At 44.3% G+C, this 23,394-nt stretch overlaps 1 protein-coding gene across 3 annotated transcripts in view; it reads right to left on the reverse strand.

The window, feature by feature from the left end:
* Nucleotides 1–810: 810 nt before the first annotated feature.
* Nucleotides 811–23,394, reverse strand: part of LOC122921143 (capping protein, Arp2/3 and myosin-I linker protein 3-like) — a 782,130-nt gene continuing 759,546 nt past the window's right edge. For all 3 annotated transcript variants that reach the window (XM_044271159.1, XM_044271158.1, XM_044271160.1), the window contains one exon: nt 811–1,526. In XM_044271159.1, the coding sequence (XP_044127094.1) occupies nt 1,512–1,526 (15 nt within the window). In that variant the 3' untranslated portion in view covers nt 811–1,511. The remainder of the gene's footprint in view (nt 1,527–23,394) is intronic.

The raw sequence follows: 23,394 nt of genomic DNA on the forward strand, positions 1-23,394 counted from the left end.
CATCACCATGGTAATGGACCATGTAATGAGCCAGTGACGTCACCAAAGGTCCTTTTCCTTCCAGGTCATCAAAAAAGAAGAATTAAGACGAACCGGGCAGCCCGAACAAGTGGATGAGGTGAGTTTAATAATTATATATTTTTTTTTTAACCCCTCCACCCCTAATTTACTAAGCATTGTGTATTAAGAATGCTATTATTTTCCCTTATAACCATGTTGTAAGGGAAAATAATAAATATCGTGTCCTGTCCCGATCGTTACCTAACAACCATGCGTGAAAATCGAACCGCATCCTCACTTGCTTGCAGATTGCTTGCATTTTTCACGCAGCCCCATTCACTTCTATGAATACGCACATGTGCACAGCTCCATAGAAATGAATGGGTCCGGATTCAGTGCGGGTGCAATGTGTTCACCTCACGCATTGAACCCGCATGGAAAACTCGCCCGTGTAAAAGAGGCCTAACAAGTCCTCTGCTGGTACCAAGCCCTATCACTGAGAGTGCATGCCTAATCTCAACAAAGTACTAAGGATCATAAAAATGGACGTTAAATGTAACATTAAGAAAGGGTAGAAGAAATACATATACAGGGGAAAAAAACACCTCTGCAAGTGCTGTCAAGGGTGAACAACAAACAAAATAATAGAATACACTCAACACTAAGTTTCATTAAAAGACACATTATACAAAGTATTGATATCACAATTGCTGCATTCAAGTGGTTATCTGGTATTAATAAAATAACATTAATGAAATATCTAAATATTACTTTATTAAAAACACATTACAAAATAGCACTTATTACTTATAATAGCATTTATTACTTGGACAGGTAGATGAAAGCAGAGATCTCTCCTCACAGCTCTGGCTGTCATGAATTATGATCCTACACACAGCTGATAACATCTTCAGCTGTGTGTAGGAACCAAGGAAGTGAAAGTACAGACAGTAGGAAAGACTACTGTGGGGCTGCGGTAATGTAGCAGAGTGCACATGCTCATTAGCTACCCTGCTCACCAGTCTGTCCTCTCTGTGCTTTAACTTCATTAGTTCCTATACACACTCGTTATCCTCATGATTAAAGGCATATGATATATTCTTTTTAGGGTATATAGATACATTAAAAGATAAATGAAACACAGGCTGGCGGCATAGACTTTGCCATTACAATTACGCACAAGCACAATACTGACACACTGATGTTCTTATCGTTAGTGCCAGCATTATGCTTCATTCACACGTCAGTGTTCAGTCAGTGATTTCCATCAGGGATTTTGAGCCAAAACCAGGTGTGGCTCTAAACACAGAACAGATATACCCTTATACCTTATGTCTGTGGAGGCTCCAATCCTGGTTTTGTCTCACAATCACTGATGGAATGACGTGTGAATTAGGCTTTATTGACTAACACTCCACATGCAGAGATCTGATCTTGTTTTAGGCATTTACTGGTAGAAGCCACAAGAAATTCATGTTTATGTTCAGTTTTTTTCAAGGATTTGCTCGACGTTAGAAGGCTTTCACCTGAAAAACAAAAGGTTACATGGTACTTCAACACATGCCATTTTTATATAGTTTTTTTTTAAATACAGTCTGTATGTGGCTGGCCATCGTGAAGCCATTGGCTGCCATGGATGAGTGTGGCCTGTGCCCAGCCATACTGTCAGGTTGTAACCCACCTAGAAACCAGTGTATTTTGAGCTTTAAGAGCTATTGGCATCTGTACATCATTTTGTATTGATTTGCATATATATTGGGCTAAATATAATTTTTGTAATTGCTCTTTCTTAACACTTTTGAACCATGTATCTTAAGCAACTTGTGGGTAGTTCAATACATAATAAGAATTCTGTTCTGTGCTACAGAACACCTACACCACGTTATTGGCTTTTAAAAAGTCACAAAACCCATTTTTTCAACCTTTTAAATGTCATTACAACTAGATTTAGTCGCAAATGCCATTTTTATGCCGTCCTGGTCGTATAAAAGGTGGCGTGATAAGGGCAGGATGTGAACCGAGCCAACTAGCGTAAGTAATGTTTGAAATGTACTCCAGCTGACGGAGGAAGCATTTATTTATGATGAGGCCTGTGCTAAATGCCTGCTCCAGCACTTGCTGGTCTAGATACAGTATATCAGGACTTCAGTCTCCAGACCCTCCTTGAGCTGAATGATAATTAAATCAAAGTTTTTCATGCTAGTCATGTCACATGCCACTTATGGGATGACAGAGAGAGCCCCCTCCTCTACCAAAAAGTTGAGCCCCACTCTTGCCACAGATTTTGCAGGGGCACTGACATTATCTGCTTGATCACCATCATATAGAAGGTACATTGCTATGTGGGAAATAGCACATTTTCAAATAGACACGAATGAAGGCAGGCACCACTTTTAGACCATAATAGTGTTGCCTTATACCCTAAAAATTAAATGAAAAGTAGTCCAAAGGAAAAGTGTATATCCGGCAAAATACAGTATGACAGCAAAAAATGTACAATCTCCATGATATATGGAAAAATATACAATGCAAAGATGCAGAGCAATTACATGTTAAAAACAAAAGTACCAATGGTGCATAAACTGTCCCTGTGCAGCAATACACATAAAAGGTGGCAATCATACAAATGAAAAACAGATAAATAAATCTACAAAATACTAGGCCTAATATACACTGAACAAAAATATAAACGCAACACTTTCGGTTTTGCTCCCATTTTGCATGAGCTGAACTCAAAGATCTGAAACATTTTCTACATACACAAAAGACTCATTACTGTCGAATATTGTTCACCAGGCCAGTTTTTCAGTTGTAGCAATGCTTCTATCCAACTGCAAATAACTGATTAATTTCTGAGCCAGCCTACATCTATTTGATATTATTTTTCACGTGATACCTTAGCCCTTTCTTTTGTGCCATTAGATGATGGATATAATATAAAAAAAAATTAAGGAAAAAAAGGTTTCAAGACAAAACAATTTTAAAACCAATCATGACCCTTGTACCCCGAAAATGGACGCTATTTATGTAATTTATCTACTGGCTGGGCCCGCTGCAAGACTACAAAAGACTGGAGCGCACTTTGGATTTTGACGGCCTATTTTTCTATTGCTGGTTCTATAGCACCGTACTGCCAGAAAAATCTTGTATAGTGCCAAAACGCTACAAGCCCCTTCAAAGTGACTTTTTTTTATGTTATTCGCCTAAGGCATTCATCTTGGGGAAATTTGGACATTTTAAGGGTTTCTGTTTTTTTTTTTTACATATTTGTGTGTGTTTGTATATTTTACGCAGAAAAAAAACTGCTATACAAAATATAGCTAAAACAAATATCTAGATTTTTAAAATAAACAAATGTGTGTATTGTGAGGCAGTGACAGGCCTCACGGGTGCTAGGGAAGAGATATGGCAGGAGTTTCCATTTCTTCGCTGTCGATCAGCAGGTCAGAGGCCGCACCAGGTGGAACAATCAGTCTGGGATAAGAGCCCAGTCCAGACTGTTAGGAGGGGGAAGAGTCTGTGTGCAGCAGAGGCCTGGGAAGGCTCTGTACAGGTGGGCTCAGCGGAGCTGACTGAGGGGCCACGGGGCTAGGTGTTAGCCTGAACTTTGGACTCTGCGAGGTCTTGGAATCGACGGTCGCTAGGCCAGAGTCAGGAGGGTACTGGACTTTGTTACAGCCTGGAAGTGCTGGATTGTTAGGATGGGAAAAGCCGCATGTTCTTCCCGTGTGTGAACTGGGGGCTTTCAGTGAGGTAGGGAGTCCTCATGTTTAGTTAGAGCCCAGCTGGGCAGGTGTTTTATTTGTATTGTCTGTTTTGGTTTTGCTGAGGTGCCAAATAAAAGCAATGTTTGGCCCCTAACCCTGTGGTCGATGAAGATCATTGTGAGAATGACCCCCGAATAAGAGGTGATCCCTTACAGTATGTTTGTATATTTTACATACAAATTCCACTATACTATTGCTAAAACTAATAAATCAAATATAATCAATATATATATTTTATTTTTATGAACAAAAAGGGGCGAGATGTTCATATGGGTATGTTTGTAGTCTAATTACTATTGCTAATACTAGTAACTATTGCTATATCTTTTAAAAAATGCATAATTTTTTTTTGATATTTACTTTTTTAAAGTAAATTAACCCCTTTCTGTCACAGTCAAGGCAGGAAGAGGTTACTTTCCAGCCTGCAAGCTGACATGTCATTTTAAAGCCAGCAAGTCTTGCTGTTACATAAGAAAAAGTGTTCCCTGACGGCTTTCAACTTCTTTAACCGCCTCCGGACCGCCTAACGCGAGATTTCCTGTGAACGCGCGCACACAGGCGCGTGCGTTCACAGGATCGGAAGGTAAGCGAGTGGATCTCCAGCCTGCCAGCGGCGATCGTTCGCTGGCAGGCTGGAGATGCGATTTTTTTAACCCTTAACAGGTATATTAGACGCTGTTTTGATAACAGCGTCTAATATACCTGCTACCTGGTCCTCTGGTGGTCCCTTTCGTTTGGATCGACCACCAGAGGAGACAGGTAGCTCAGTAAAGTACCACAAAACACCACTACACTACACCCCCCCCTGTCACTTATTAACCCCTTATGAACCCCTGATCACCCCATATAGACTCCCTGATCACCCCCCTGTCATTGATCACCCCCCTGTAAGGCTCCATTCAGACGTCCGTATGATTTTTACGGATCCATGGATACATGGATCGGATCCGCAAAACACATACTGACGTCTGAATGGAGCCTTACAGGGGGGTAATCAATGACAGGGGGGTGATCACCCATATAGACTCCCTGATCACCCCCCTGTCATTGATCACCCCCCTGTAAGGCTCCATTCAGACGTCCGTATGATTTTTACGGATCCACGGATACATGGATCGGATCCGCAAAACACATACGGACGTCTGAATGGTGTCTGATGACGCACCAAGCTGGCCCGCACATGCGCAGTGCGGGCCGGGAATCGTCGTAGAAGAAGTTCGGCACCAGCCTGCCAGCCAATGATCATCGCTGGCAGGCTGGTGACTTTTGAAAAATCGAATCAGAAGCCATATAACACACTATATTTATAAATATAATGTGTTAAATGGCTTCTGTGCTCTCTGTTGGGTGCTTTTCGTCGGTTGGTCCTAGCAGAGAGCACAGATAACTGTAAGTGCACAAAACACAACACATTTAGCCCCAGATCACCACCTCCATCACCCCAATTAACCCCTTGATCACCCCTGTCAATCACTAGTGAAAGGGAAAAAAGGAATCAGTGTAAACTGTCACTTTTTTTTTCACCAGTATTGACAGTTAGGTTTTAGGATAGTTTAGGCCCCTTTGGTAAGTAGTTAGCGTCTGTTAGCGCCCAGACCACCGCACCGCAGTCACTGATTCGCTGATTAGCGTATCGCTAATCAGCATTGGTACTTTTATAGTATCTCTAAGTGATCAGAACTGATCACAGTCAGATCTATAATAGTATTAGTGTCGCCTAAGTTCGCCCTCCACCCAAAACGCAGTGTTTGCTCAATCAGGCCTGATCGGTCGCCCACACATGCGTTCACCCACGCCCGCCCCGCCGCAGTGACACAATTTTATTTTATTTTTTATCACTACACAAGCGCTGCGGCGATAAAAAAAAATTAGTTTTGATATTTTTTATCAATCGCAGCGGCTTCCTGTACTTCGCTAGCCTCCCATTTGTAAGGCAGGTTTGCTTTTTTTCTTGGGTAGTCTCAGGGAATACCCCCTAAATTTAGTTGACCAAATGGCAAATAAGGGATATTCTTCTGAAGAGGCCTACAGGCTTCTGACCCAGTCGGATGAGGAATGGGAACCCTCATCTGACGAATCCAGCGGGTCAGAATACGAACCTGTAGAAAGCAGTGGCAGTCTGACCCAAAGTTCAGACAATGAGGTTGAGGTCCCTGATACCACCAGGCGTACCCGGCCCCGTGTTGCTAGACACAGGTTGCGCAGGATCCACTTCAAGGGCAGCAGAGTGGGGCTGGCGCTGTCGGATTACGTGGTGAGGCATACACCAGCAGCGCAGCCCATCCTGGACCTAGTACCAGCACTGCCATAGAACATGGTGAAGTGGCGAGCACTAGAAGGGCAGTTGAAGCTGGTACGGTGGCACGTGCATTAGTTCCCCCGTCGCAGCCACTGTGTCCCTGAGGTGCTGGCACACCCTGATTGGCAGCCCCCAACTTCAGCCACACCAGTAGTTCCCCCTTTCACTGCCCAGTCTGGAGTTCGGGTTGAGCCAGCTCAGATCGGATTGGCACTGTTTTTTTTTTAGCTGTTCTTGACTGCGGAGCTCTTGGACTTAGTCGTGGCAGAAACAAACCGGTATGCCACTCAATTTATAGCCGCCAACCCGGGAAGCTTTTATGTCCAGTCTTTCCAGTGGAAACCCGTCCAAGTTTCCGAATTTAAAACTTTTCTGGGCCTTCTCCTCAACATGGGCCTGAAAAAAAAGCATGAATTGCGGTCATATTGGTCCACGAACTCAATTCATCACATGCCCATGTTCTCTGCTGCCATGTCCAGGACACGATTTAAGACCATCCTGCGTTTCCTGCACTTTAGTGATAACAGCACAACAGCAACAGCACCTCTCATCCCAGAGGCCACCCAGCTTTTGACCGGCTCCACAAAATTCGGCAAATTTGGTGTTAAAGTGGTCACTTTAACACCAAATTTGCAGATTTGTATACCCCTGAGCAATAAAATTATACATTTTACCGGGCGCCTTGGCTTCAAACAATACATCCCAAGCAAGTGCGCCCGGTATGGGGTCAAATTGTATAAGCTCTGTGAAAGGACCACAGGCTATACGCACAAATTTCGAGTCTATGAGGGTAAAGATCAGACCCTGGAGACGGTCAGTTGCCATGACTACCTGGGGAGCAGTGGGAAGACAGTCTGGGACTTGGTGTCACCCTTATTTGGCAAGGGGTACCATCTTTATGTGGACAATTTTTACACAAGTGTGCCCCTCTTCAAGCATTTGTTTCTAGAACAGATTGGCTGCTGTGGCACCGCGCAACCTAGTCGCCGGGGCTTCCCCCAATGGCTCGTTACCACCCGTCTTGCAAGGAGAGGGCTGCCTTGTGTAATGAAGAACTGCTCGCGGTGAAATGGAGAGACAAGCGTGACGTTTACATGCTCTCCTCCATTCACGCAGACACGACAATACAAATTGAACGAGCAACCAGTGTCATTGAAAAGCCCCTCTGTGTCCACAACTATAATTTGCTCATGGGAGGGGTGGACTTCAATGACCAGATGTTAGCTCCTTATTTACTTTCCCACAGGACCAGATGCTGGTATAAGAAGGTGTCTGTATATCTAATTCAATTGGCACTGTACAATAGTTTTGTTCTCTACAGTAAGGCTGGGAGAACACGATCCTTCCTCAAATTTCAGGAAGAGATCATCGAGAACCTCCTGTATCCAGGAGGTTCCGTGTCCCCAACCACCAGTGTAGTGAGCCATCTACATGAGCGACATTTCCCCAATGTCGTTGCTGGTACCTCAACCCAAGTGTCACCCTGAAAAAGATGTGTCTGTAGCAGCAGTGGAATAAGGCGTGACACCCGCTATTTCTGTCCTGACTGCCCCGACCCCCCTGCCCTATGCTTAGGGGAGTATTTCCGGAAGTACCACACACAGGTACACCTAGCATAGGGATTGCGTTACACAGGACAGGCACACAGGGCTCTTAGGGCCCATTCACACAGAGCTGCTGCAAACCTCTCCTTTCACCTGGGACAAAGTGCATAATGTACTTCGCCACATCTCTGGGCGATTTGCGCTTTGCACATTGTCCCATGGGGAAGGAGAGGTTTGTCCTATAATAAAGGCAAAAAAATAAAAAATTAAAATAAAAAATCACAGGTAAGCAAAAAAGTTAATGTTCCAAAAGTTCAAAAAAGTTTATAAAAGTTAATGTTGTGTTTCAAATGTTATATAAAGTTAATGTTAATAAATTTATTGCGTTGCGGACAGTTTTTTCTTTTTGTTTAGTTTTTTTAACATTCTAGGTGGACCAGCTGCAGCTCTGATGTGCATTCTGACAGAAGCACTGCGCTGCTGTCAGAGTACACAAAAGTCGTGTATGCGGCGCTGCAAGACTAGATTTCTCCTCTGCAGTAAAAAAGATACGTTTGCCGAGGCTTATGAGCTGAGGGGCGGTGTTCATATGCTTTGGCAAACACTTTGTGTATATATATATATATATATATATAAAAAATAAAAAATTCCGGCAATGATTTAGTCATCCACATTGATTGATGTGAATGGAGAAATCGGGTTTGCCAGGGCATACAAGCTGAGTGGGTTTGGATGTTGGGCGGAGCTCCTATATCCTGGCAGACGCCTTTCCCCTCGTATTTTTTTTTTACACATTTTTTGGCAGAGATTTTTTTCATCCACATTATTTGATGCGAATGAATAAATCTGTGCCGTTCATTTTTTCTTTCAGCCCAGAGGCTGAACGTAAAAAAAAAATCTCATTACCCGTATGCTCAATATAAGGAGAATAGCAGAAACTCCTAATGCTGGCCATACATGTAATGATTGTGGAGACCCTCAAATGCCAGGGCAGTACAAACACCCCACAAATGACCCCATTTTGCAAAGAAGACACCCGAAGGTATTCAGTGAGGGGCATATTGAGTCCATGAAAGATTTAACTTTTTGTCCCAAGTTAGCGGAAAGGGAGACTTTGCAAGAAAAAAATAAATAAAAAATCTATTTTCCACTAACTTGTGCCCAAAAAAAAAAAATCTTCTATGAACTCGCCATGCCCCTCACGGAATACCTTGGGGTGTCTTCTTTCTAAAATGGGGTCACATGTGGGGTATTTATACTGCCCTGGCATTTTAGGGGCCCTAAAGCGTGAGAAGAAGTCTGGAATCCAAATGTCTAAAAATGCCCTCCTAAAAGGTACTCATTGGAATTTCGGCTCCTTTGCGCACCTAGGCTGCAAAAAAGTGTCACACATGTGGGACTTTGTAAGAAAAAAAATATATTTTCCACTAACTTGTGCCCAAAAAAATATATTCTAGGAACTCGCCATGCCCCTCACGGAATACCTTGGGGTGTCTTCTTTCCAAAATGGGGTCACTTGTGGGGTATTTATACTGCCCTGGCATTTTAGGGGCCCTTAAAGAGGACCTTTCACCTGTAAAAACTGTTGGCTGGTGCAGATGATGCAGAGAATAATCAGACATATATGGATGGCTGTAGTTTACTAGGATTCATTTGTATTGAAGAAACATACAGCAGAGAGCATGGTGCTCATGTTAGCACAGGAGATATAGAAGAACAACAACCATAGATAACAGGAAAATGCAATAACAGATAGTCAACACATGGAACATTATGATAGAGTATTTGTGTATAGTGACATCTAGTGGTCAGACTGAATACTTCAAATACATAGGCATACAGGGAAATAAACCAAGCAATGTATAACATAGCATGAAACAATGTTCAGTCTCCAACAAAAACAATGTGAACTAAGTATGCTGACATGGAGAGCAGCTCCCGGGGATCTCACTGCACTTACTATTATCCCCGGGCGCCGCTCCGTTCTCCCGTTATGCCCTCCGGTATCTTCGCTTTGTAAGTTATAGTAGGCGGTGTCTGCCCTTGTGCTGTGGGCGTCTCCTTCTCCTAGGCTGCAGCGCTAGCCAATCGCAGGGCACAGCTCACAGCCTGGGAGAAAAAACCTCCCAGGCTATGAGCTGGGAGAGAGAAATATCTCTGTCAAATGACAACTTTGTATAAACAAATGGGAAAAGTTGTCTTTTAGAGAGATATTTCTCTCACCCAGCATGGGTATATGTAAAAAGACACCCCAAAACACGTTGCCCTACTTATCCTGAGTACGGCGATACCACATGTGTGACACTTTTTTGCATCCAAGATGCGCAAAGGGGCCCAAATTCCAATGAGTACTTTCAGGATTTCACAGGGCATTTTTTACGCATCTGGATTCCAAACTACTTCTCACGCTTTAGGGCCCCTAAAATGCCAGGGCAGTATAAATAATAATTTTCCGCTAACTTGTGACAAAAAATAAAAACTTCCATGAACTCACTATGCCCATCAGCGAATACCTTAGGGTGTCTACTTTCCGAAATGGGGTCATTTGTAGGGTTTTTCTACTGTCTGGGCATTATAGAACCTCACAAAACATGACAGGTGCTCAGAAAGTTAGAGCTGCTTCAAAATGTGGAAATTCACATTTTTGCACCATAGTTTGTAAACGCTATAACTTTTACCCAAACCAATAAATATACACTTATTGCATTTTTTTTAATCAAAGACATGTAGAATAAATTTAGAGAAAAATGTATATAGAAATGTAGTTTTATTTGAAAAATTTTACAACGGAAAGTGAAAAATGTAATTTTTTTTGCAAAAACTTTGGTCAATTTCGATTAATGTAAAAAATTTAAAAATGTCAGCAGCAATCAAATACCACCAAATGAAAGCTCTATTAGTGAGAAGAAAAGGAGGTAAAATTCATTTGGGTGGTAAGTTGTATGACCGAGCAATAAACCGTGAAAGTAGTGTAGTGCAGAATTGTAAAAAGTGGTCTGGTCATTAAGGGGGTTTAAGCTAGGGGAGCTGAGGTGGTTAATGGCAGTGCTCAGAAGATACATGCCTACATAGAGCAGTTGAGATTGCTGTATGATCCTCCAAACACACATGCTAAAAATCAATCTTGGGAAAGACAGCTGAATGCCAAGTGCAAGTATTAAAATAGTATGGTATGGTAAATGTATGGAGCAGGTGCAGGTAACAACAGGGTGTGGTTATGGGACAGTAAACTTTATCAAGACCAAAATTAGTTTAAACAACTACATAGAAGAAAGTCCTGTATAAGTGAATCTATATAACATAATGGTGCTGTTATAACTATACATAGACAAAAGTATTAGTACACTTACACAGTACATATATAGGAGCTTTCATGGCATCCCATTTTAAATCCATAGGTATTACGGTAATAGGCATGGAGTTGGTCACCCCTTTGCAGTTAAAACAGCTTTCACTCTTGTGAGAAGGCTTTCTACAAGATTTTGGAGTGTGTTTGTGGGACTGTTGCTTGTTTATCCTGAAGAGCATTTATGAGGGCAGACATTGAGGCTGGAGGAGTGGACCTGGCTCACAGTCTCCATTCTAGTGTGTTCAGTGGGGTTGAGGTCAGGGCTCTGTGCGAGTCAGTCAAGTTCTTCCACACCAAACTCCCCCAACCATGTTGTTATGGACTTTGCCATGTGTACTGGAACACTGCTATAATAAAACAAAAAAGGACCTTCCCCAGATCCAAGTTGGCAGGATAAAATTGTCTAAAATGTATTGGTATTCTGAAGCATTAAGATTTCCCTTCACTGGAACTAAGGGGCCTAGGCCAACCCTTGAAAGACAACCTCATAGTATTATCCCTTCTCCACCAAACCAAACAGTTGACACAATGTAGTCGGGCAGATAATGTTCTCCTGGCATTTACCAAACACACACTGCCTATCAGACTGCCAGACAAAGAAGCCTTAATCGCCTTTCCACAGAAGACGTTTCCACTGCTCCATCAGATGCTTCGCATTGTGCTTTGCAATGTAAAGCTTGCATGCAACTGCTCAGCCATGGAAACCTATGCTATGAAGCTCAGGTCTCATAGTTTTTGTGCTGATGCTAATGTCAGAAGAGGTTTAGATATTACAACTCTGCAGTTACTGAGTCAAGTACCACAGGCACCATGTGCCTTTGTACTCAGTGACTCTGCGGAAACTGTAAGTGGTCTACCACTTTACTGAGTTGTTGTGGTTTCTAAATGCTTTCACTTTTCAATAATGCCCCCTCAACAGAGTGTGGTATGTTTAGGAGGGAAGAAATTTCATGAAATGACTTGTTGTAACATTGGTATCCTATTGCAGTACCATGTTTGAACTCTGTAAGCTCTTTAGTATGACCCATTCTTACACAAATGTTTCTAAAGGCAGACGGCATGGCTGGGTGCTTGATGTTACATACATGTGGCAATGGGATTGAATGAAACTCCTGAATTCAATAATGAAGAGGTTTGTCCCAACACTTTTGTTAATATAGTATATTTGCAAAATGGTTTCCATACAGAGGCACCACTAAGGGTGTATAGATTGAAAGAGGCCAAGTTTAAAAAGCACCAAAGAATACCTATTCCTTAGTTACACTTGTGAATAAAACCTAACAATCACAGCTCTTGTGTACTGTTTGCATGTACATGTGCACATAATGTGACATGCTCAGTGCGATGGAACTAACAAAACACCAAAATATGGTTACAATGTCTATACAACACTTGAACACTGAGTGACCGATGAAAAATAATAAACCACAAATATGTATTAAATAAAAAGTTCTTTAAGAGTTGGCTATGTAGTAAAATACCCTACTTATAGAAACACCACTCATGCACAGCACATCGGCCAATGCACAGTGTTAAAGGAGTTGTCCTGGCTACAGATATTGATTACCTATTCCCAGGATTCAGTAAGCCATCAATATCAGATTGGTGGGGTAAAGCACCCTGCTTGGTGGGGTTTTGTGGACCTGCAGCGCCAGAAACTATACAGTGTGTGAATCGGAAAGCTCCAGACACAGTGTAGTTCCCGGCACTTGAATGGGATGTGAGCTGCAGTACTACAGCATGACCATTACACTGTGTGTGCAGCTGTGCTCTAGACACAGCTTAGTTTCCAGCTAACTAAAACAGCTGTTTGAGCACCCGTTTATCTGATACTTGAGTGAATCGACCTTCCTATCATAGATACAAAGTTGATTTGTTTAAATACTTTGATTTTAATGCTATTTCCATACAGCATTAAAATGTATTGGCTCCATGGAGCCAAAGTTTGGCTCAAAGTCAAGCGAAACTTCAGTGAATTCCTACTGTATTCATATTTCCGTATTGAAAAACCATTTGAAATAGCAATCCGAATTGGTCTTTTGTACTGGCTGGTACCTCGGTACCAAAGTCCAATTCAGATTGATATTTTAAATAGTTTTTTAATACTGAAGTCTTGCGCAAGAAGAACTTTGGCTCCACAGAGCCAATACATTTTATTGCAGTGCAGAAACAGCATTCAAATTGAAGTAGTAAAACGAATCCATTTTGGATCTATGATCCAAAGGTCTATTCGCTCAAGCCTACTTATGATCCATCCTGAAGATAGGTCAATAGTATATTTAGCCTGAATAACCCCTTTAAATATTTTTGTAGTAACCCAAAGTGAGTGTGTGATGTCTGCTGGTGTATCTATATTATTTTTTAAGAAAATATTCCCTTAGAAAATGTGTTCTGCCCAAATAAAAAATGAAAATAAATGAAATGCTGAAACATTCTAATATTGATACCAAATCAGAATAAGGTTATATATAATCAGCACTGCCATCAATAGAAATAAAGCCTCCTGAGGGCTGTCATGCACCACGGGCAGAAAGGACAGGGCTTCTATATAGATAAAAGATTAGCTGAGATTACAAAGTAGATAACCAGATCACATTAGATCTATTTATTATGTCATATATTTCTTTTTTACTAGGCTATTGCTTCAGATATAGCACAGCTATTGGGTATATACGGTAATGTGCAATAGTTTTAGGCAGATGGAAAATTCTGCAAAGTAAGAATGCTTTCAAAAATAGAAGTGTTAATAGTTTATTGTTCTCACTTAACAAATGCAAAGTGAATGAACAAAAGAATATACATCAAATCAATATTTGGTGTGACCACCTTTTGCCTTCAAATCACCATCAATTCTTCTAGGTTCACTTGCACACAGTCTTTGAAGGGAACTCAGCAGTGAGGTTGTTCAAAACATCTTGGAGAACGAACTACAGATCTTCTGTGGATGTAGACTTGCTCAAATTCTTCTGTCTTTTTTATTCAATCCAGACAGACTTGATGATGTTGATACCAGAGCTCGGTGGGGGCCATATTCCTGCTGAGTTCCTTCAAAAACTGTATGCAAGTATGCCTAGAAGAATGTATGAACTGTTTTGAAGGCAAAGGATGGTCACATCAAATATTGGTTTAGTTTAGATTTCACTTTGGTTCATTCACTTTCATGTTTGTTAATTGCTAAAAATAAACTATTAAAGGGGTTGTGCAGTGGTTAAATGTTGATGACCTATCCTTAGTATAGGTCATCAATATCAGATCGGCGGCGGTCCAACTCCTGGCACGCTGTTGATCAGCTGTTTCAAGAGGTGCTCGGTGCCCTGAGCCGGTGGTATATTTTGCCATAAAAACACAAAAAATTTATGGGCTTAAGCATTTTGATCAAAATATATACAATTACCTTGTGCACAATATATAGATTAAAATACTATTACACAGGGAAGCAATTGTGCTAAAAAGCAACAATAGATCAATGTGGAGCATGTGGATGTGTGATCCATGCTTTTGCATGCAGTGTGCATGTGCCGTTTCCTGTCTCTCTTCCTGCTGCTCTATGTGTATGGCAAACCAGCAGCGAGCAGGAAGAGAAAAGGGAGACGGCACATGCACACTGTGCGCGCCGTCCCCACATACAGCTGATCGGCGGGACCTCCACCGATCTGATATTGATGACCTTTGCTGAGGACAGGTCATCAATATTAAAAGCTTGGAGAACCCCTTAAAGCTACTACCTGTTGAGATCAAATGTGCATATATATTTAATTGTCACCATCATTAGTTTTTATTATATCTATCTATATCTATGATACTGTTTAAAATACTGTTGTGTAAGTGCATGCACATAACTTGTCATCTGCACTGAAAATTGATACTTTTGTGGGGCCATCAAATGTCTTTCTTTGAGATTGATCCACAGTATATAGCATGCATGTTTGGAGGATTGTAATGTTGCTACAATCACCTGTGTCATGTGTACTTCTGAGCACTACCATTTGTCAGGTAATCCCCTTTCTTCCTGGTTTATTCTTCATTTCAGGTATTGTATCAGCATTTAATATATAAAATACACAGGAAACAGGAATCAATAGCCCTGAGGAAACCAGAGCAAATGACGATACGCAGATAGTTAGAATCTCTCTCCCTCCAGCTATGGGGTATCCTCAGATCGCCGATATCACAGTCATACACAGGGCAGGACAGAAAAAAGACTGGGCATATAAATAAGAATACAGGTGGCTGGCTAATTATCCTTGCCAGTACAAGAAGTCTGTTAAGTGATTTTAAATTCATACTTTGTCATCAAATAGTATCATTTCATAAAGGCTTATGGATAGGGATGAGCGAACTCGAACTGTATAGTTCGGGTTCGTACCGAATTTTGGGGTGTCCATGACACGGACCCGAACCCGGACATTTTCGTAAAAGTCCGGGTTCGGGTTCGGTGTTCGTCGCTTTCTTGGCGCTTTTGTGACGCTTTCTTGGCGCTTTTTGAAAGGCTGCAAAGCAGCCAATCAACAAGCGTCATACTACTTGCCCCAAGAGGCCGTCACAGCCATGCCTACTATTGGCATGGCTGTGATTGGCCAGAGCACCATGTGACCCAGCCTCTATTTAAGCTGGAGTCACATAGCGCCGCCCGTCACTCTGCTCTGATCAGCATAGGGAGAGGTTGCAGCTGCGACAGTAGGGCGAGATTAGGCAGATTAACTCCTCCAAAGGACTTGATTATTGATTGATCTGCAGCTGTGGGTCATTGAGCTGCTGATACTCAATTGCTCACTGTTTTTAGGCTGCCCAGACCGTTTGTCAGTCACTTTTTTCTGGGGCCATTTTGTGTCTTGTGGTGCGCCAGCACAAGCTGCGACCAAGTGCATTTAACCCTCAATGGTGTGGTTGTTTTTTGGCTAAAGCCTACATCAGGGTGAAGCTGTCACACCAAGTGCATTTAACCAGCAATAGTCTGTTTATTTTTTGGCCATATACTACATCAGGGGCAAGCTGCGCCTGTCACCAAGTGCATTTAACCCTCAATGGTGTGGTTGTTTTTTGGCTAAAGCCTACATCAGGGTGAAGCTGTCACACCAAGTGCATTTAACCAGCAATAGTCTGTTTATTTTTTGGCCATATACTACATCAGGGGCAAGCTGCGCCTGTCACCAAGTGCATTTAACCCTCAATGGTGTGGTTGTTTTTTGGCTAAAGCCTACAACAGGGTGAAGCTGTCACACCAAGTGCATTTAACCAGCAATAGTCTGTTTATTTTTTGACCATATACTACATCAGGGGCAAGCTGCGCCCGTCACCAAGTGCATTTAACCCTCAGTAGTGTGGTTGGTCAAGCTGTCACACCAAGTGCATTTAACCAGCAACAGTCTGTTCATTTTTTGGCCATATACTACATCAGGGGCAAGCTGCGCCCGTCACCAAGTGCATTTAACCCTCAGTAGTGTGGTTGGTCAAGCTGTCACACCAAGTGCATTTAACCAGCAATAGTCTGTTCATTTTTTGGCCATATACTACATCAGGGGCAAGCTGCGCCTGTCACCAAGTGCATTTAACCCTCAATGGTGTGGTTGTTTTTTGGCTAAAGCCTACATCAGGGTGAAGCTGTCACACCAAGTGCATTTAACCAGCAATAGTCTGTTTATTTTTTAGCCATATACTACATCAGGGGCAAGCTGCGCCCGTCACCAAGTGCATTTAACCCTCAGTAGTGTGGTTGGTCAAGCTGTCACACCAAGTGCATTTAACCAGCAATAGTCTGTTCATTTTTTGGCCATATACTACATCAGGGGCAAGCTGCGCCCGTCACCAAGTGCATTTAACCCTCAGTAGTGTGGTTGGTCAAGCTGTCACACCAAGTGCATTTAACCAGCAATAGTCTGTTCATTTTTTGGCCATATACTACATCAGGGGCAAGCTGCGCCCGTCACCAAGTGCATTTAACCCTCAGTAGTGTGGTTGGTCAAGCTGTTACACCAAGTGCATTTAACCAGCAATAGTCTGTTCATTTTTTGGCCATATACTACATCAGGGGCAAGCTGCGCCTGTCACCAAGTGCATTTAACCCTCAGTAGTGTGGTTGGTCAAGCTGTCACACCAAGTGCATTTAACCAGCAATAGTGTGGTTATTTTTTGGCCATATCCCAGTCTAATTCTGTCAGTAAATCCATACCGGTCACCCAGCGCCTAAATACTAGGCCTCAAATTTATATCCCTCTAAATCTGTCGTTACCGCTGTACTGTTCTGGCTGGGCAAGTTATTTAGTGTCCGTCAAAGCACATTTTTTGTTCTGGGTTGAAATACAATTCCCAATTTAGCAATTTTATAATTTAGTGGTTTCTGCTATATCAGAGCTATTTGAAATCTATCCCTAAAAGGGTATATGACCCTATATTCAAGGTGCACATAGGGTCATTCCGAATAACTTCACACACGCTACTGTGCATTTCCAAGTCTAATTCTGTCAGTAAATCCATACCGGTCACCCAGCGCCTAAATACTAGGCCTCAAATTTATATCCCGCTAAATCTGTCGTTACCGCTGTACTGTTCTGGCTGGGCAAGTTATTTAGTGTCCGTCAAAGCACATTTTTTGTTCTGGGTTGAAATACAATTCCCAATTTAGCAATTTCATAATTTAGTGGTTTCTGCTATATCAGAGCTATTTGAAATCTATCCCTAAAAGGGTATATGACCCTATATTCAAGGTGCACATAGGGTCATTCAGAATAACTTCACACACACGCTACTGTGCATTTCCAAGTCTAATTCTGTCAGTAAATCCATACCGGTCACCCAGCGCCTAAATACTAGGCCTCAAATTTATATCCCGCTAAATCTGTCGTTACCGCTGTACTGTTCTGGCTGGGCAAGTTATTTAGTGTCCGTCAAAGCACATTTTTTGTTCTGGGTTGAAATACAATTCCCAATTTAGCAATTTCATAATTTAGTGGTTTCTGCTGTATCAGAGCTATTTGAAATCTATCCCTAAAAGGGTATATAATATTCAAGGTGCACATAGGGTCATTCAGAATAACTTCACACCCACGCTACTGTGCATTTCCAAGTCTAATTCTGTCAGTAAATCCATACCGGTCACCCAGCGCCTAAATACTAGGCCTCAAATTTATATCCCGCTAAATCTGTCGTTACCGCTGTACTGTTCTGGCTGGGCAAGTTATTTAGTGTCCGCCAAAGCACATTTTTTGTTCTGGGTTGAAATACAATTCCCAATTTAGCAATTTCATAATTTAGTGGTTTCTGCTGTATCAGAGCTATTTGAAATCTATCCCTAAAAGGGTATATAATATTCAAGGTGCACATAGGGTCATTCAGAATAACTTCACACACACGCTACTGTGCATTTCCAAGTCTAATTCTGTCAGTAAATCCATACCGGTCACCCAGCGCCTAAATACTAGGCCTCAAATTTATATTCAGCTGAATTTGAATACAATACATTGGGCCAAATAATATTTTTGTTGTTGTGGTGAACGATAACAATGAGGAAAACATCTAGTAAGGGACGTGGACATGGTCGTGGTGGTGTTAGTGGACCCTCTGGTGCTGGGAGAGGACGTGGCCGTTCTGCCACATCCACACGTCCTAGTGTACCAACTACCTCAGGTCCCAGTAGCCGCCAGAATTTACAGCGATATATGGTGGGGCCCAATGCCGTTCTAAGGATGGTAAGGCCTGAGCAGGTACAGGCATTAGTCAATTGGGTGGCCGACAGTGGATCCAGCACGTTCACATTATCTCCCACCCAGTCTTCTGCAGAAAGCGCACAGATGGCGCCTGAAAACCAACCCCATCAGTCTGTCACATCACCCCCATGCATACCAGGGAAACTGTCTGAGCCTCAAGTTATGCTGCAGTCTCTTATGCTGTTTGAAGACTCCGCTGGCAGGGTTTCCCAAGGGCATCCACCTAGCCCTTCCCCAGCGGTGAAAGACATAGAATGCACTGACGCACAACCACTTATGTTTCTTGATGATGAGGACATGGGAATACCACCTCAGCATGTCTCTGATGATGACGAAACACAGGTGCCAACTGCTGCGTCTTTCTGCAGTGTGCAGACTGAACAGGAGGTCAGGGAGGAAGACTGGGTGGAAGACGATGCAGGGGACGATGAGGTCCTAGACCCCACATGGAATGAAGGTCGTGCCACTGACTTTCACAGTTCGGAGGAAGAGGCAGTAGTGAGACCGAGCCAACAGCGTAGCAAAAGAGGGAGCAGTGGGCAAAAGCAGAACACCCGCCGCCAAGAGACTCCGCCTGCTACTGACCGCCGCCATCTGGGACCGAGCACCCCAAAGGCAGCTTCAAGGAGTTCCCTGGCATGGCACTTCTTCAAACAATGTGCTGGCGACAAGACCCGAGTGGTTTGCACGCTGTGCCATCAGAGCCTGAAGCGAGGCATTAACGTTCTGAACCTGAGCACAACCTGCATGACCAGGCACCTGCATGCAAAGCATGAACTGCAGTGGAGTAAACACCTTAAAACCAAGGAAGTCACTCAGGCTCCCCCTGCTACCTCTTCTGCTGCTGCCGCCTCGGCCTCTTCTGCTGCTGCCGCCTCGGCCTCCTCCTCCGCCTCTGGAGGAACGTTGGCACCTGCCGCCCAGCAAACAGGGGATGTACCACCAACACCACCTCCGTCACCAAGCGTCTCAACCATGTCACACGGCAGCGTTCAGCTCTCCATCTCACAAACATTTGAGAGAAAGCGTAAATTCCCACCTAGCCACCCTCGATCCCTGGCCCTGAATGCCAGCATTTCTAAACTACTGGCCTATGAAATGCTGTCATTTAGGCTGGTGGACACAGACAGCTTCAAACAGCTCATGTCGCTTGCTGTCCCACAGTATGTTGTTCCCAGCCGGCACTACTTGTCCAAGAGAGCCGTGCCTTCCCTGCACAACCAAGTATCCGATAAAATCAAGTGTGCACTGCGCAACGCCATCTGTGGCAAGGTCCACCTAACCACAGATACGTGGACCAGTAAGCACGGCCAGGGACGCTATATCTCCCTAACTGCACACTGGGTAAATGTAGTGGCAGCTGGGCCCCAGGCGGAGAGCTGTTTGGCGCACGTCCTTCCGCCGCCAAGGATCGCAGGGCAACATTCTTTGCCTCCTGTTGCCACCTCCTCCTACTCGACTTCCTCCTCCTCTTCTTCCACCTGCTCATCTAGTCAGCCACACACCTTCACCACCAACTTCAGCACAGCCCGGGGTAAACGTCAGCAGGCCATTCTGAAACTCATATGTTTGGGGGACAGGCCCCACACCGCACAGAAGTTGTGGCAGGGTATAGAACAACAGACCGACGAGTGGTTGCTGCCGGTGAGCCTCAAGCCCGGCCTGGTGGTGTGTGATAATGGGCGAAATCTCGTTGCAGCTCTGGGACTAGCCAGTTTGACGCACATCCCTTGCTTGGCGCATGTGCTGAATTTGGTGGTGCAGAAGTTCATTCACAACTACCCCGACATGTCAGAGCTGCTGCATAAAGTGCGGGCCGTCTGTTCGCGCTTCCGGCGTTCACATCCTGCTGCTGCTCGCCTGTCTGCGCTACAGCGTAACTTCGGCCTTCCCGCTCACCGCCTCATATGCGACGTGCCCACCAGGTGGAACTCCACCTTGCACATGCTGGACAGACTGTGCGAGCAGCAGCAGGCCATAGTGGAGTTTCAGCTGCAGCACGCACGGGTCAGTCGCACTACAGAACAGCACCACTTCACCACCAATGACTGGGCCTCCATGCGAGACCTGTGTGCCCTGTTGCGCTGTTTCGAGTACTCCACCAACATGGCCAGTGGCGATGACGCCGTTATCAGCGTTACAATACCACTTCTATGTCTCCTTGAGAAAACACTTAGGGCGATGATGGAAGAGGTGGTGGCCCAGGAGGAGGAGGAGGAGGAGGAGGAAGAGGGGTCATTTTTAGCACTTTCAGGCCAGTCTCTTCGAAGTGACTCAGAGGGAGGTTTTTGGCAACAGCAGAGGCCAGGTACAAATGTGGCCAGCCAGGGTCCACTACTGGAGGACGAGGAGGACGAGGATGAGGAGGAGGTGGAGGAGGAGGATGAGGAGGATGAGGATGAAGCATGGTCACAGCGGGGTGGCACCCAACGCAGCTCGGGTCCATCACTGGTGCGTGGCTGGGGGGAAAGGCAGGACGATGACGATACGCCTCCCACAGAGGACAGCTTGTCCTTACCCCTGGGCAGCCTGGCACACATGAGCGACTACATGCTGCAGTGCCTGCACAACAACAGCAGAGTTGCCCACATTTTAACGTGTGCGGACTACTGGGTTGCCACCCTGCTGGATCCACGCTACAAAGACAATGTGCCCACCATACTTCCTGCACTGGAGCGTGATAGGAAGATGTGCGAGTACAAGCGCACGTTGGTAGACGCGCTACTGAGAGAATTCCCAAATGTCACAGGGGAACAAATGGAAGCCCAAGGCCAAGGCAGAGGAGGAGCAAGAGGTCGCCAAGGCAGCTGTGTCACGGCCAGCTCCTCTGAGGGCAGGGTTAGCATGGCAGAGATGTGGAAAAGTTTTGTCAACACGCCACAGCTAACTGCACCACCACCTGATACGCAACGTGTTAGCAGGAGGCAACATTTCACTAACATGGTGGAACAATACGTGTGCACACCCCTCCACGTACTGACTGATGGTTCGGCCCCATTCAACTACTGGGTCTCTACATTGTCCACGTGGCCAGAGCTAGCCTTTTATGCCTTGGAGGTGCTGGCCTGCCTGGCGGCCAGCGTTTTGTCTGAACGTGTATTCAGCACGGCAGGGGGTGTCATTACAGACAAACGCAGCCGCCTGTCTACAGCCAATGTGGACAAGCTGACGTTCATAAAAATGAACCAGGCATGGATCCCACAGGACCTGTCCATCCCTTGTCCAGATTAGACATTAACTACCTCCCCTTAACCATATATTATTGTACTCCAGGGCACTTCCTCATTCAATCCTATTTTTATTTTCATTTTACCATTATATTGCGAGGCTACCCAAATTTGAATGAACCTCTCCTCTGTCTGGGTGCCGGGGCCTAAATATATTCCAATGGACTGTTCCACTGTTGGGTGACGTGAAGCCTGATTCTCTGCTATGACATGCAGACTAATTCTCTGCTGACATGAAGCCAAATTGTCTGTTACGGGACCTCTCTCCTCTGCCTGGGTGCTTGGCCTAAATTTATGACAATGGACTGTTGCACTGGTGGCTGACGTGAAGCCTGATTCTCTGCTATGACATGCAGACTGATTCTCTGCTGACATGAAGCCAGATTGTCTGTTACGGGACCTCTCTCCTCTGCCTGGGTGCTGGGCCTAAATTTATGACAATGGACTGTTGCAATGGTGGCTGACGTTAAGCCTGATTCTCTGCTATGACATGCAGACTGATTCTCTGCTGACATGAAGCCAGATTGTCTGTTACGGGACCTCTCTCCTCTGCCTGGGTGCTTGGCCTAAATTTATGACAATGGACTGTTGCATTGGTGGCTGACGTGAAGCCTGATTCTCTGCTATGACATGCAGACTGATTCTCTGCTGACATGAAGCCAGATTGTCTGTTACGGGACCTGTCTCCTCTGCCTGGGTGCTGGGCCTAAATTTATGAAAATGGACTCTTACAGTGGTGGGTGACGTGAAGCCTGATTCTCTGCTATGATATGAAGACTGATTCTCTGCTGACATGAAGCCAGATTGTCTGTTACGGGACCTCTCTCCTCTGCCTGGGTGCTTGGCCTAAATTTATGAAAATGGACTGTTGCAGTGGTGGCTGACGTGAAGCCTGATTCTCTGCTATGACATGCAGACTGATTCTCTGCTGACATGAAGCCAGATTCTCTGTTACGGGACCTCTCTCCTCTGCCTGGGTGCTGGGCCTAAATTTATGAAAATGGACTGTTGCAGTGGTGGCTGACGTGAAGCCTGATTCTCTGCTATGACATGCAGACTGATTCTCTGCTGACATGAAGCTAGATTCTCTGTTACGGGACCTCTCTCCTTTGCCTGGGTGCTGGGCCTAAATTTATGAAAATGGACTGTTGCAGTGGTGGCTGACGTGAAGCCTGATTCTCTGCTATGACATGCAGACTGATTCTCTGCTGACATGAAGCCAGATTCTCTGTTAAGGGACCTCTCTCCTCTGCCTGGGTGCTGGGCCTAAATTTATGAAAATGGACTCTTACAGTGGTGGGTGACGTGAAGCCTGATTCTCTGCTATGATATGAAGACTGATTCTCTGCTGACATGAAGCCAGATTGTCTGTTACGGGACCTCTCTCCTCTGCCTGGGTGCTTGGCCTAAATTTATGAAAATGGACTGTTACAGTGGTGGGTGACGTGAAGCCTGATTCTCTGCTATGACATGAAGACTGATTCTCTGCTGACATGAAGCCAGAT

The sequence above is a fragment of the Bufo gargarizans genome, chromosome 10 (genome assembly GCF_014858855.1).
Source record: "Bufo gargarizans isolate SCDJY-AF-19 chromosome 10, ASM1485885v1, whole genome shotgun sequence".
In the NCBI taxonomy this organism is placed as follows: domain Eukaryota; kingdom Metazoa; phylum Chordata; class Amphibia; order Anura; family Bufonidae; genus Bufo; species Bufo gargarizans.